Genomic DNA, 15,240 nt, shown 5'->3' on the forward strand with positions numbered 1-15,240 from the left:
TGAATCTCAATAGAGCTGTGAAGAACATGTCTGGGTCATATATTATCATCGCTAAGTCTAGAAGAAATTCTGATTTGCATATTGTTTTGTTGGCTTATTTAGTACCATTTTCATGACAATTAAACACATTGTTTAGTTTTTAAAGTTTTTTCAAAACTGTTATTGAGCAAACGTGCATTAATTTGATCAAAAGTGCCAGTGAAGACACGTATAATGTGATAAATTATCCTGAAGACTGGAGTAATGATGATAAAGTCAGCTTTATTTAGGTGTGTGTGCGTGTGCGTGTGCGTGCGTGTGTGAAAATGTTAAGAGGGGCAGGGATTTACACTAGCATTTTCAGGATTCATAGAAATTCATAGAAATTTCAGTTCAGTTGGGACCAAATGCATGTGTTTTTGTTTGTGTTTTTGATTGATATTTCAACTCCAGTCCAATTTTCGACATAAAAATGTTTTTCATTCTGGTTAAATTATTTTCGGGCTACCAAAATCTCAAGAGTGCCTGCCCGAAGGGCTACCAGGGATTTTGAAATTTTGCGAGCCCTGCAAATGAGCTTCTAGAAGAATGGTCATAAATCCCCATAAACACACTCCTAAACCTTGAGGAAAGCCTTCCCAGAAGAGCTGAAGCTGTTAGAGCTGCAAAGGGTGGGCCGACTCCATATTAAACCCTACGGGATTAAGAATGGGATGGCATTAAAGTTCATGTGCATGCAATGGCAGATGTCCCAAAACTTTTGGCAATACACCCTTAAAACACCAGGACCATTTTTGGGATTTCCGCCTGGATTTGGCCTACCCAAATTGAAAAGCTTCCCATACACACATTCAGTGAAACCCTTTGAAGTTACATAACAAACTGCTAAAAGTGATAAAGATGTAACTATATGTTGTCTAAGCTATAATACCCCCCCCCCCCCCCAAAAAAAAATTATTTTTATTTTTATAAATTAATTTTTGAAAGTGTGTAATCCAGGCCCTGTGAGCTCTAGGACCCTGCAGACAGTTTCAAATGGTGACGTCAGAGCTCCTCCACAGGCATTTAAAATTGAAAGTATAGACATGACGATGTCCTTCCAGTCTGTGGAATTTAAGTGGTTAAAAATAAAGCTGCTAGGAGGAACCAAAGATTATGGGGTTTCAGAGTGCTGCCATAGAAGAACCATTTTTGGTTCCCCAAAGAACCGTTTTGTGAACGGTTCCATTTTATTTTAAACATCTTATAGTCTAAAGAGCCTTTTGTGCAATGGGAAGGCTCTTCGGATATTAAAGGTTCTTCATGGAACCATACACCCTGCCAAAGAAGAACCATTTAAGAACCTTTATTTTTAATAGTGTTTTAACTGTAGTAGTGACTTTTTGCTGAAAATGTTTTATTGTATTATTATTATATATATTTTTACCATTATACAGTAAAAATTAATGTTTAATAAATCATTGTTTATAAATAATAGGAGCCAAAACATATGCATTTAGTGTATGATAGAAGAATCTTTTTGGAAATCTAAAATAACCTTAGTGGTCGTAGAAACAGTCTGCAGTTTATTTATGAAAAATAATACTTTTTTTTTTTTAGTCTGGGATGATTCGAAAACCCTTCATATTCAGAGGAATATGGAAAGCTGATTTGTTCTGGAGTCTCATGTGGATGTCACATGTCCGCTGGTCTGTCGTCATAAATTGCAGGCCTTAAATATATCAGGATCTGTTCCACTCAACCTCATGCCACTGTTTTCCATTTGTTGTGCCACCGTTTTTAAATAGCAGCGCTGGTGTGGGAGGGCTTGGTCTGCCCCCATCGGGTCTGTCATTGGGCTACAGTTTAAAGGACGTGGCCCTGTTCATCTTACCTTTGCCCTGGAAAGTGTGTACAGCAGTGGAATGAGACGACGAGTTTGTATTTATCAGCTCCTTTTGACGGGTCGACACCAAACCCGTGAGATAACCAAGAAATGCTCGATAAACAAACAGAGGTCTATAGGTAGCGGATGATTGACTGATATATCAGCTATAGGCAGATTAACCGGACGAAATTTAGAAATGTTGCGACTTTGTTTAAAACTGTGGGTGTGTAAGGTTTTTTTTTATATTCCTGTGATCAAAGCTGAATTTATCATCACTACTCCAGTCTTCAGTGTCACATGATCCTTCACTAATCACTCTCAGATGAGGATCTGATGATCAACACACAGTTATGATTATTATCTATTCTTTCTTTGATCAATAGAAAGGTCAAAGGAACATTGTTTATTTGGAATAGAAATCACAATTACATTATAAATGTCACTTGTGATCAGTTTAACACGTCCTTGCTGAATAAAACTACTTCTTCTTTTTTCAAAACAAATATAATCTTACTGACCCCAAACTTGTGAACTGTAGTATTTTAAAGCATCTGCATGGTTGGCCATTTAAAAAAAAAGAAAAAAGATCCATGTTGTTTCCTAATCATTGGACTTTTATCAAGGAATGTCACCCTGATGTAATCAGCATGTCTTTCTTGTTGAGTATTATTGACCCAATAACAATTATATCTTATCAGTTTAACTATTGGTCGGCTGCTCGTTTGACTTCCTGCTCTGTGATTGGCTGACACAGCAGATTCTAAGAATGTGCGTGTCCAATAAGGAGCCTGACCGGCGGTTGCACATAAACTCAACCTGTCAGACTGAACTTCTGTTACCTTCACCTGGTCATTGTGGAGGAGACACTCACGCCTGGACGTGCCTTATTCTCCTAGTCTCAGGTGAAGTGTGTGAGTGTGTGTGTGTTGGGTCCTTGGCTAAGATGGTTTGACTTTGCTGTCTGTGATGAAGGAAAGTTGCTGAAGGTTTGAAGAAACTGATTTTGTGTTTTGTGTTTGACTCTGAATGAAAGCATCTTGAATGGTTTTGTAGTGTTCTAGCAGGATTTAACTCTGTGTTGTTTGCATGCAGTTATGCGTGAGGTTATTAGGGTTTCATGCTGTGTGTGTGTGTGTGTGTGTGTGTGTGTGTGTGTGTGTGTGTGTGTGTGTGTGTGTGTGTGTGTGTGTGTGTGTGTGTGTGTGTGTAAGTGAAGGCAGGACGTTTTACCCCGGGGCAGTAAGAATAGAAGTGGGTGAGAGGTTAAAGGAGTAACGCGTCCTCGCACGGTTTAACATGAATCACATAGCTGACTAAGGTGACTCTCTTACCTAACGCTGCTGATGCTAAGTCAGTTAGCTTGATGCAAATGAAACTTCTTGTAGTTAGCATGTAGTTGATTTGAATATGAGCTATAATGTTTAGTTGGACAGCTTCAATATTCTAAGGAAGTTTGTTTTTGCCAGAATTTAATTCTGACTTTTTTTTCCCTCTTAAAATGATATAAGATAAATAAGCTGCAAGTTATAAAGTCTGAATTGTGATATTTAACGTAAAAAATTCAGATAAATAAACTCACAATTGTGACGTGTTATAATATAATGAACATATCACACCCATTAATGTCATTACACTGGTTGCTGGTCCGCTATAGAATTGATTTTAAAGTCAATTTAATGGTTCACAAATCTCGAAATAGTTTAGCACCAAATCAGGAACTATTAGTGTTTCCAAGGACAAAATGAAGACTCAGAAGTGTGCCAACATTGTGGAGCAGTCTGCTGGTGCCAGAACTGTAGGTCATTTAAAATAAAAACTGTAGTCATATTTGTTTGAAATATCTTTTAGTCAGTGATACAGTGTCATGTTATCTGGTGTATTGTCTGTTATTGGTTTGGTTTGATTGTGTTAAATGTTTCTGCAGTGAACAGCACATTGTCAACAGTTGTTGATTGAAATAGTGCTTTATAAATAAAGTGACATTGACTTTTATTTCTAGCAATTCTGACATCTTTTCTCAGAATCGTGAGAGAGCTCGCAATTGCAAGTTATAAAGTCTGAATTTGCACAAATGAAAAAGTTGCAATTTACCTTTTTTATTTTGTGGCAGAAACAAGCTTCCATAATATTCAGATCCTCAATTTCTGTGATAAGTTGTCCAACTAAACAAAATGCATTTCATTTTTTATTTATTTATTGGTATCGGATCAGTATTATTGTATTGTCTTTGAGATACTTTTATCGTTTTTTTTACACATTACTGCAGTAACACATTGTTTTAAATGGTTTTAGTTTTGGGTTATTATAATGATAACAAAGAAACTGCAAATAACACATGAACATCATTTTAAAGTAGAAAGTCTGAAATATATTTTCTTGTTAAACATACAGTCATTTTTATTTTATTTTATATACTGCTTTGAAAATTGATTTTTTTTATAGTGTGGGTGAATCTTAAGGGGGGGGTGAAATGCTGTTTCATGCATACTGAGCTTTTTACACTGTTAAAGACTTGGATTCCCATCCTAAACATAGACAAAGTTTCAAAAACTAATGTTGGACGTTTGATGGAGTATTTCTGTGTCAAAAATACTCCTTCCGGTTTCTCACAAGTTTCGGAGAGTTTTTTTCGAGTATGGGTCGGCTTGACGTTAATAGAGCGGAAGGTCCTTGTATGGGCCGTACGGGCTCTTCTCCCGGTAGGGTGCGCGCGCGTGACTAGAGCGAGAGAGGAAATGCACGCCCATAAACACTCGCTCAGCTGCAGATCCACTCGTCCGTGAACACTTATGTCAGTTATAGTCCGCGCCGCGCTCCACTTCATTCCTCCACTTTGACATTAAGCGACTTCAACGCTTCAGCACCGCATTCTGGGAAGGCAGCGCTGCATTTGACCCGATTTGAACGCAGAAATGACGGGAAGCTTCACAACATCGCTTCAGTCGTGTCGCAAAGTGGATCTCCACGGTCACTGCTGTCAGAGGACTTCATGAAATCAACAGTTACCAAAGAAGTGTGTTTTTGACGGAGCGGTCCCAGCGATAAAGGTTCGGTCCTGCTTTGGAAGCAGCCGGTGAGTAAAACTGCTTCAAATGTCTGTGCTGTTGGCTATTGTCGCGTGAGTAAACATCAGTAAACGACACGATCGCGTGCTTCGTCATTCAAATGCGCTAACGGTTACTCCATTGTTGTTCTCTGTATAACGTTACACTAGTCTGACGTGCAAAACCGTTTTGCTTGCTACTGCTAAGGTTTAGTCGCATACAATAGTCCATAAACCGAATCATGTCCTCATAAACTGCGAGTAAACACACACAAATGTTGACAGGCCACTAAATACAGTCCATACCACAGAGACGGACGTCCTGCTGTTGCTGTTTCTCCTGTTCAATTTATTTCAGCCTCCGAATCTGATTGTGGATCATATCTATTAGCTGAGATCGATAGCGATGGGTTTCTCCACGCTTGAGGACGTCACCGCTTAGCGTGCTCGTCATTCTTTAGCTCCGCCCACACGATACGCCTCCAGGCGCTCGGTTTTTTCCGGAAAGTCTCGGTACAGCCCATATTTCTTTTATAAATATAATAAAACTAAAGACTTTTCGGAGATATGAAGGATGCAATACTACTCTATAGGTACTCAAGATTGACATGAGATTGACTGAAACTGAGTGTTTCACCCCCCCTTTAAGAAATCACACAAGAACCTGCTGGGTCATATTTCAGCACATAATCAATAAAAAGAAAAGGAAATTACTATTTTCGCAAAGAAAATGACAGCTATTTTTAGGACCATTAAAATGTTTTTACTTTGTGTCAGTTTTTAATGACATACTGTAATGTGAAAATAAAAGGCATTCAATTGTAAAATACATTTGAAAATATCATGGCAAACATGCAGATTTAAGTAAGAAACAGATTTTGGGGAAAAGTGGTTAATTGTCATGAAAATGTCAACGCAGAACACCTTGGTGCTGTTTAGTCCAGAGCCTGTGAGGTTTGGTAAGCTGTAATGTCATGTTAGAGGAGTGTTGAGTGACCGCTGTGAAGGTTTGAAAGCAAAGCATCGTGTGTGAATTACAGATGTAGTAGATTAACATCATTACCTTACACAACATCTGATAGTTGATTGAGTTTGACCCTTCATCACTGAGCGTGTTTAGATCATGGCACAGTTCACTTTATTCACCAACACAAAGGCTTTTAAACAAGACCCAATTATTCAAAACAATAATGTGCCAATTTTATTACAGAACTGATTTTTATAAACCATTGGAGGAAAATGAGGAAAATAAGCAAACGCCTAGACAAAAACATTTTTATATTGTCTTGGTAGTAAGTATTTTAATGTTTCTCATATTTCCTTTGATTTTCATCCAAAAAAGACATTGTTTTTATGTTGTTGTATTTTGACAGTATTTTCATGACAAAAAAAACACAATTCCTCTGTAATATTTACCTTGATCTTTTATATTTTTTGTTGTAACATCAATAATGATATGCATTAGTGTCTCATTATGTGTTAAAGGCACAATATGTAAGATTTTTGGATTGAAATATCCAAAAACCACCTGAACAGTGTTATATATTTTGCTGACTTGTGTGCTTGCATTATCCCAAATGTTTAAATCCAGAGAAATAGGCCTAAGCGATTTTAACCAGGACATGCACCGCCACAGTCCCCGCCGAGCAAACGCACAGAGGTGGAAAGAGTAACAAAATATTCTACTCAAGTAAAAGTACTGTTACTTCAATGACATTTTACTTAAGTACAAGTAAAATTACTGGTCTAAAAATTTACTCAAGTAAAAGTAAAAAGTAGCTCATTTAAAATGTACTCAGAGTAAAAGTTACTTAGTTACTTTTTTAACAGTGGGGGTGGGACTCTCCCCTGTAGGGTTGTGATAGAATGAGATTTTCACGATATGACAACTATCTCAGAAAACATCAATTAAACATTTACTGTACCTATTATTAAATGATGGTAATTATAACTAGTTAAAATTATGTTAAATGAATGAAGAAGATTGGTCTTTTTTTATTTGGTTGAACAAATGCTTTATTATAACAAACTTAAAACCATTTGTTTATTTTGTTTATCAAAATTTCAATAAAACATGTCTAATAAACTAAATTCAATAAATTATTATGAATTAGATTAACAACTTTTTATCATTAATTCGTTAATGTTTAAGAATAACAGAGTCCATATGTAGTAGACGGAGCAGCTCATTCACAGAGAGAGAACAAGCAGATCATATATTCATATAGCATTCAATGTGTAACGAGTAGAAATATAGTGTGGCCCCTTTAAGAGCTGCGCGCGCTCCCTGAAAACGAGTTCTGCATCTTGTGTGTGCGCACTGAGTTTTGAGCTCCCATGTGTGGGGATTATTCTCTGTTTTTCTGTTGCTAACAGTCAGTTATTTTGTTTTATTGAGTAATGCTGTGGACGGAAATGGAGTTTGTGATCAGAGTTCAGCGGGAAATAAAGCGCGATCTGTTTGACGTCAATCGCCTCCGTGTTTGCATCCACTCCAGATATATTAAGTGAGCTATCCGCATTTTTCACCCGGACACAAGCGTTACAAATGTTGTGCTTTAATGTTCACAGACCATGTCGCGATTTGATTTATTTCTAAGGCCTACAGCTCTACATTCAAGTTTTTCGTTCATCCACCAGTTTGCGTGTATTACACCAAATCTACGTTATAATGTAAAGTTAATGTTCATGACTGGATTCCGGGATTCGCTCTGCGTCACAGAAATCAATCGGCCTAAGTTATAAACATAACGTTACCTTTATTTGCACAAAGGGATGTGTGCCCGAACATGTTCTATGTGTTTCTTCATTTGCATCCACCTTTTGTGCAAATTTGATATCCTCCAGGACAACACCATGTCATTTTTTTTCTATATCCAAAGTATTTCCACACTAGCCAGGGGTTCACGACTGCGTTTTGCTTTCACCTGAGTCTGCGTCACTGACGTCTGTCTTGTTCGTCTCCATGTCTCCATCTGATATTTGCTCGCATGTTCTCTCCCGCGCCCCGCGCCCTCTATTCAATATTACGCCCGTTTCACACATACTCCGTCTGCAGTGCGTGTGCGTTGCGTATTTTTTTCCGTACCCATGTTAACGGATGACATCTTTCACACTGCACGCGGATGCAGTCCGTCAGTCCGTTCCAGGAGCGTTGCGTCTGCAGCAGTGCACGGATCGTTTTCGTACCGAGTCTATTTTTTGCTGCGCTGCGCTGCGTTGCGTTGCTGCATTAAAGTGATAGAACATTTTTCGCATTAAAATAAACATGTACTGACGCGAAAATCTAGTAATTTCAAATCGGATGCATATCATTTAAAATATACTCTTGTTTCAAAGTCAACACATGGCTTTTTTTCTCAAGTAAAGCAACAAAACGACACCTTATCTGGCATTGAGGTAAAAAAAAATGTACCATAATGGAGAGCACTCGTACTTTCTTGTAGGTGAAAAGCAAAGTTCTTTTTGACCTGCAGGATTTCTTTTAAAAGGGTGTAAAAACGAAAGTAAAGACGAGAGTCGGCTGTTTTTGAATAGACTATTCTAAGTTTCTAATTTAAAATGTTTATGATTTTAGGCTATAACCTATGTTTAAATGTTTTGCCTTTTGTGTGAGCTAAATCTAAAGTATATTTATATATAAATATGAATTAATGAATTAATTCATGAAAAAATGTTGTTTAAATGTAGGCATGTAGCCAACGTTAACCTGTCTACTCAGAAAGATTAAACAAAGAGAATTGCAATTCTGATGAGCCAAGATCAGTAACAACTTCTGGATTTTAAATAAAAAATCATTAATAAATGCTGTGTTTGTGGTATGTAAAAGCGGATCAGTTGCGGACTGCAAACGCAGCATATGTGAAAGGACTACAGGGTGTGGGGCTCCTGCAACGCACACGCAACGCAACACGCACTGCACACGCACTGCAGACGGAGTATGTGTGAAACGGGCGTTAGTCATTTCCGGATCGCGTTTTTTTTCCCTCCACTCTTTGCATTAATGATTTATTTTTACTCAGTAACGGATGTGGTTTAAAATGTAGCGAAGTACAATACTTTAATCAAAATGTACTTAAGTAAAAGTAAAATTACAGATTTTTAAAACTACTTAAAAAAGTAGAAGTACACAGAAAAACTACTCAATTACAGTAACGCGAGTAAATGTAATTCGTTACTTTCCACCTCTGCAAACGCACAGTAATGTTATACCACAACTTTCAACACACTGTGTGTAATGAGATGCTGAAACAGCGCTGTGTTCCCCAACATACAAGCATTTGAGTGGAAGAAGGAAGCGCTCGTTTGCAGCAGAATAAAAGCTCTGCGAAATCAAGCCATCATCAAGCTATGCCTTTGTTATGAAGAGATCTCTAGTGGCGAAGAATTGCATATTTTGGCTTTAAAATTGACATAAACATAGTTTAAAAGCAGTGCAACAAAAACTAGCATGATGTATAAATACGGTTTCATAATCTCGTTTGCCCCGCTCTCAATCACTGTAGTTGTGTCAGCTGTAGTTAGACGTAACCGAGACGTTTTCTGCTGCCAAACAAATCTACTTTGATGAGATTGATATACTGTAAACCCAACGTTGTTACTGTTCATATCTCTGTTTTTTAAGAGCTGATATTCAGATATGGTAATGATAGTTTGCTTTCTGACCAATCACAGAAGAGCAGCTCTCAGAGAGGCGGGGTTTAGAGAGACTGTGGGCCCTATCATACACCCAGCACAAAGCCCTGACGCAGTTCTCATGTTCACGTCCAGCTCCTCTGTGTTTAAATATCAAATGCACTGGCTCATTTGTTCCCCCATCAGTGTGTGTGTGTGTGTTCCCCCATGGGCATCTGGTCTAAACCAGGTGTGTTCAGGAGCATTGTTGGAGTGTTGCTATTGTGAGGAACTGAAAACCGCTGACCATTGACAGACACAAACCTGCTCTAAAGTCAACAGTGCCGTATTTAATGTCTTATTTAAAGTGTGTGTTAGTAATATGAGCCTATAGGTGGTGCACACACTCTGATTATTACACACACACAGGGACGCTCCGTAACACACACACATTTTTAAATTTGAAGAATTAAAGGATTCCTCCCTGGGGAAACGTCCCATGTAAATAGTGAATCCCATGGTGCGAGTACAACTGGCTTTTAAAGGGAATGGGAGATGAGACTGGTTGGTTTATTGCATGTTACGCCCAAAACACACCCGTGACTGATTAAGAGATGAGGGACAACCATTTTGGACCATAAGCCTAGCGCCCCGATGGTTTTTCTGTTGTTAAACTAGTAAAAGTGGATTCGGACTGGCCCTAAGTGCACCTGCACCGTGCGCTTCAGACCATGTGATCAGATCCTTAAAATAAGGCCCTGAATCTTTGACTGAACCATTTCTGACACTGTGAGGTGACGGGCAATGGATATTATAAAATAATTTGTTTATTTTTATTAATGCATGTAAGGGAATTATGCAAGTAGTCTAATTCTGTTTGTTAATGTGTAAGTATTTATAATGTATTTATGGATATGAAACCAGCGTCAAAGATAGATTTGCGCTTTGTGACAAACAGAACAGACAATGACTATAAACTAAAGCTCCTGCAGTAGTTTTAATATGAACCTGCTGTCCTCCACAGATAGAGTTTGCTGTAGTCATGCAGGCACACGAGCTGTTGAAGCAGCTGAGGATCCCTGAGCTGTCCGAGGTCAGGGATTATTTCCGCAGCCTCTCCACCAACACACTCCTCGGCATGGGCGCATTCACCGCCGTAACGGCCTACTGGTACGCCACGAGACCCAAAGCCCTCAAACCGCCCTGTGACCTGAGCATGCAGTCGGTGGAGCTCCCCGTAAGTAAACGCACCTTTGAGAAGATCTCAGATCCTGTTTAGTTACAATCAGAGATTAGATATAAAATTAGGGCTGCACAATATATTGAAACTATCAAAGTATCGCAAATGGAGCTTGAGTGATCGAATGGAATTCAAGTGTAGTTCAGGCAGACCACTGATCGCTAAACGATATCAGCTGACGCTCAGCTGATTTGTTACTCCACCTACTCTAATCAGTTATAGTATTTAAGCTCATTCAAAGTCATGTTTCGCAGTCTTACGCACAGACATTTACACCCACATTCACCCCTTCACCTCCTAGTATCTTCATTATCGAGTATTGAATTGTGTGTAGAACTCTTGTAACCATTGTATATTTCTCTGTAATGTACTGTATGCTAAGAAACTTTTGGTTATTTTGAAGGCTGGGGGACTATGTTTCAAGGATGTATCTCGAGCTGTCTAGTATGGCAGCTTGAGCATCTTTGAGCCTAAAGCCGGGCATACACTGTGCGATTTTCGTCCGATTTCGAGCCGAATTCTGACTCGTGCGATTCTTTTTTGGGTCGGGACGATTTTCAGGTTTATTGTGTGTCGTTTGTCGTGAGGTGTTCGTGCAGTGTACAGGGGGAAACGAGAGGCGACAAACCTCTCACGATCGGGAATCGGATGGTCGGATGAATTTCTGGCGTGTCAGATATTCTGCTCGCCCCTCGTGAAGTTATCGCAAGGCCCCGAACTGATTGCCATATTTCCCCTCTCTGCGCCTGCGCGAAAGCAGAAGTTTAACCATTTCATTTTTAAAAGCATTAAGGAAGAAAACGAAAAGAGGGAGATCTTTAATTATGTAGGCAGCTATCAAATAGCAGAAATTAAGTAAACTGTAGTTTGTGTTGTATATATCCAGTGCCTCTTATTCATTTAGCTAGTTGGTCATTGATTTACTTGTTTTACTTCCACCTTTTTTAATATTAATTAATATTTAGCCTAGGCCTACTTAATCTTATTATGACGGAAAGTGGGAACCTTTCATCTTGACACAATGTCATGTTGTCTTTTTTTTCTTCTTTTTTTTTTATTTTCCCGTTTTAATTCATGAACGCAAGTCAGCGGATATCAGAAAGTGAAAGTCAAATCTGACAAGCTTTCGGCGCATATTCTCAGACAACGAGAGATAAATGTAATTCAACATGCTGATAACGTAGCCTATACTGCCTTAATTTATTTTCTTAATATTTCTATTTTGGTCCTTATTGTGAGAAAAAAATTGAAGAGAAGTAGGCCCATTTTGTGTTAAACAAGTTTTACTTTTCATTGAGACGGACATTATTGCAGTGTTCTGACATTATAATCATATAATTAAAGACCTATAATTCCTTGTCTAATCGGGCTAAATGTTTTAAAATAGTGAGGAGTAATCTATCTAATTTTTTATTATGCAGTGTGTCAAATATGCATTATGAAATTGTTGGGGGGAGGGGGGCAAATTAATGTAATATCAATTTAATAATAAAATAATTGTATACATAAATTCTAAATCCTCTTGATATCAATAGCTGATGCATTTGATAGGCTACCTCTCTGGGGTATAATACACCATGGTCTATCGTCGCCACGGGGGTTTTATTGCGCATTTTTCACCCGTACAGTGTGAGCAGACAAGACGCGCTCGACGGTCGGACCGCACAGTGAGAGCACATCAATCGTGAGCTTTGACTTTACATCGCATGCGATCTGCTCGTTCAGTGGGAGTAGATAACCTTGCTGAAATCGCATAGAAATCGCACAGTGTATGCCCAGCTTAAGCCTTTCGCCAAATCAAAGATTGTCAATGAATATCATTCTCAAAGTGGTCCTGACTGAAATGTACATATCGCAACGACACGCAGTATGTGAATGATTTGAATAGGCTACTTCAACATTGTCGAAAGTGTACGTTTTTAGGTAGTCCACCCCTAGTTCAGGTGTATTTGTTTACCTGGATGTTCTTCATATTATGTTTTAGTTTAATATAAATATATATTACCAACTCAAGCAAAGAGTTTTTGGTATTTCAATATTTGCATTACATTTTTTACATTGATGTTAAAATCATATTGCCAGAATTGTGACGAATTTTTACTAAAACTAAACACTTTCAGAAGTTGAAGCGATGCTTTCTTTTCCCAGAAACAATGTGAAACACATAAATGGTATCATTCTAAGTTTTTAACTATTTGTTTTAATAATTTTAATAGATTTCACACACTAAAGCAATATTGTATTGCATATCGAATATCGCATTATGTAGCAAGGTATTGCATATCGCATTTTTCTTCAATTTCACACAACACTATATAAAATGTATCTGATGGTTGCATGTGTTTTTGTCCATCAGGGAGGTGAGTTCGCTCGTCGAGGGACGGTTTTAAACGGAGGTCCGCTCTTGACCCATTTCTACGAAGACGCCAAGACCATGTACGATTGCTTTCACAGGGGCCTGAGGGAGTCGAGTATGTAAACCAAGCTTCACTTTGAGTACTGATATTGACACGTCTATTAGAATGTCCAATCAAATCTTTCCACAAAACATATCGTTTCAAAGCAGCTCTAAAGAAAACCATGATGTTGAAGAGGAGCTATTCTACTTTTTCTTCATCTCTTCAGTGTGTAATGTTTGTGTGTGATCATGAAAGCGTCCCTCCAGCAGGAGTTCTTCTCTATATCAGTGTCAGTGTTTCTGAACTCATAGTAGTCTTGAGTTTTCTTCCGGGAACAAATACTTCACAATATTCCTCATTTAATAATTAATACGCAGAATAAATGGGCAGATCTGGTTGAGTGAGGCGGGGCATTTCCCAAACACCAATCACAGCCCACTACTCCAGCTGACCAATCAGAGCACATTGTGCTTTTCAGAAGTAGGGGCTTCATAGAGACAAGAACAAAACAGGGCTGTGTTTCTCATACAACGTCGCAACTCTGCTTAACTATAGTATGATGCATTGTTGAAGAAATCAACTAGGTAGTCACAGCTTTTTTGCTAAACGTATTGTCGCAAACATGTCGCACAACTTCGTTGGTTAAAGGGTTAGTTTACCCAAAAATGTCAAATCTGTCATTAATTTATCTCCCTCATGTCGTTCCAAACCCCTTAGACCTTCGTTCATATTCAGAACACAAATGAAGATTTTTTTGATGTAATCTAAGCTTTTTGACCCCTCCATAGACGGCCCAGAAAGGCAGTAAAGACATCATTACAATAGTCCACGTGGCTCCAGTGGTTCAACCTTAATGTTATGAAGCCATGAGAAGACTTTTTGTGCGCAAAAACAAACAAAAATAACGACTTTATTGAACAATTTCATCTAGTCTGTGCCACGTTGTAAATGCAGCGCTCTCGAGATCTGCGGCAGGCGATGCTGTTCACGTGAGCTCCATGACGCATGCACGTGATGGTGACGCAGGAGCTGACCAACGTAAACTGGCACAGACGTGAAGAAATTGTTGAATAAAGTTGTTATTTTTGTTTGTTTTTGTGCACAAAAAGTATTTTCATCGCTTCATAACATTAAGATTGAACCACTGGAGTCACATGGACTATTGTAATGATGTCTTTCTTTCTGGGCCTTTGAATGAAATTTTTGAAATTTGAATGACGCTGCTTTCTATGCAGGGGTCAGAGAGCTCTCGGATTTCGTCAAAAATATCTTAATTTTGTTTTCTGAAGATAAAAAAAGGTCTTACGGCTTTGGAACGACATGAGGGTCAGGAATTAATGACAGAATTTACATTTTTGGGTGAACTATCCTTTTATTGAATATCAGATTGCTTATTTTGCTCAAGATAAGGATTTATTAAGCCCTCATGCCATGCAAACAAGAGATGCTGCGATGCTGTTTGCGAATGCTTGCTGGAACGATGGTTTCGGGAAACACCGACTCGTTGATATCGACAGAACTTGCGACCATAGTTGGCTAACGATTTTTCAGGAAATGCACCCCAGAGCGTTACTGACAGACTGAGACGAGCTGCAAAATGGAGAATATGAGGAAATAATCAACATTCAAGCAGGAAAACCTGCTCCAGTAGAGCCCAAAAACACAATCAAAAAATTATAAAAGGGCATAGTATGGCCTGTTTATTAATGTTTATATCACGGATATCCCACTTTATATAAAAAGCTGGCCATTAGTATAGTTACATTTTAGTGTAAATAAATTAGTATTAATGTTAATACATGTATTAGTATAAAAATGTGTTGTCAACATGTGATAAAGTAGTTACATTATGTTAACTGCTGTATATGTGATTACAGCATATTCATTTTTCCATTTCAGAAAACGGTCCCTGCCTGGGATCCAGAAAACCAAAGCAGCCGTATGAATGGCTTTCATACTCGGAGGTAGGACGACACTTATGTATCCATATCTGTTTCTGCTTTAATACATGCTTCTGTTATTGATGTGTGCACTTTTTAATGTATTTAACTAGTATAGTACTAGTATAGTGATTCAGACTGACAACATTTTTTTTAGC

General features: G+C 38.3%; 1 protein-coding gene across 2 annotated transcripts in view; it reads left to right on the top strand.

Moving 5' to 3' along the window:
* Window positions 1-15,240, top strand: part of acsl1b (acyl-CoA synthetase long chain family member 1b) — a 38,130-nt gene that overhangs the window by 5,224 nt on the left and 17,666 nt on the right. The window contains exons 1-4 of one of the 2 annotated variants that reach the window (XM_067458081.1): window positions 2,548-2,748; window positions 10,528-10,740; window positions 13,100-13,214; window positions 15,042-15,106. In XM_067458081.1, coding sequence (XP_067314182.1) covers window positions 10,546-10,740; window positions 13,100-13,214; window positions 15,042-15,106 — 375 coding nt within the window. In that variant the 5' untranslated portion in view covers window positions 2,548-2,748; window positions 10,528-10,545. Of the gene's footprint in view, window positions 1-2,547; window positions 2,749-10,527; window positions 10,741-13,099; window positions 13,215-15,041; window positions 15,107-15,240 lie in introns of those variants that run through there. The other variant, XM_067458080.1, reaches the window with a different exon arrangement.

Source organism: Pseudorasbora parva, chromosome 11 (genome assembly GCF_024679245.1).
Source record: "Pseudorasbora parva isolate DD20220531a chromosome 11, ASM2467924v1, whole genome shotgun sequence".
NCBI classification, from domain to species: Eukaryota; Metazoa; Chordata; class Actinopteri; order Cypriniformes; family Gobionidae; genus Pseudorasbora; species Pseudorasbora parva.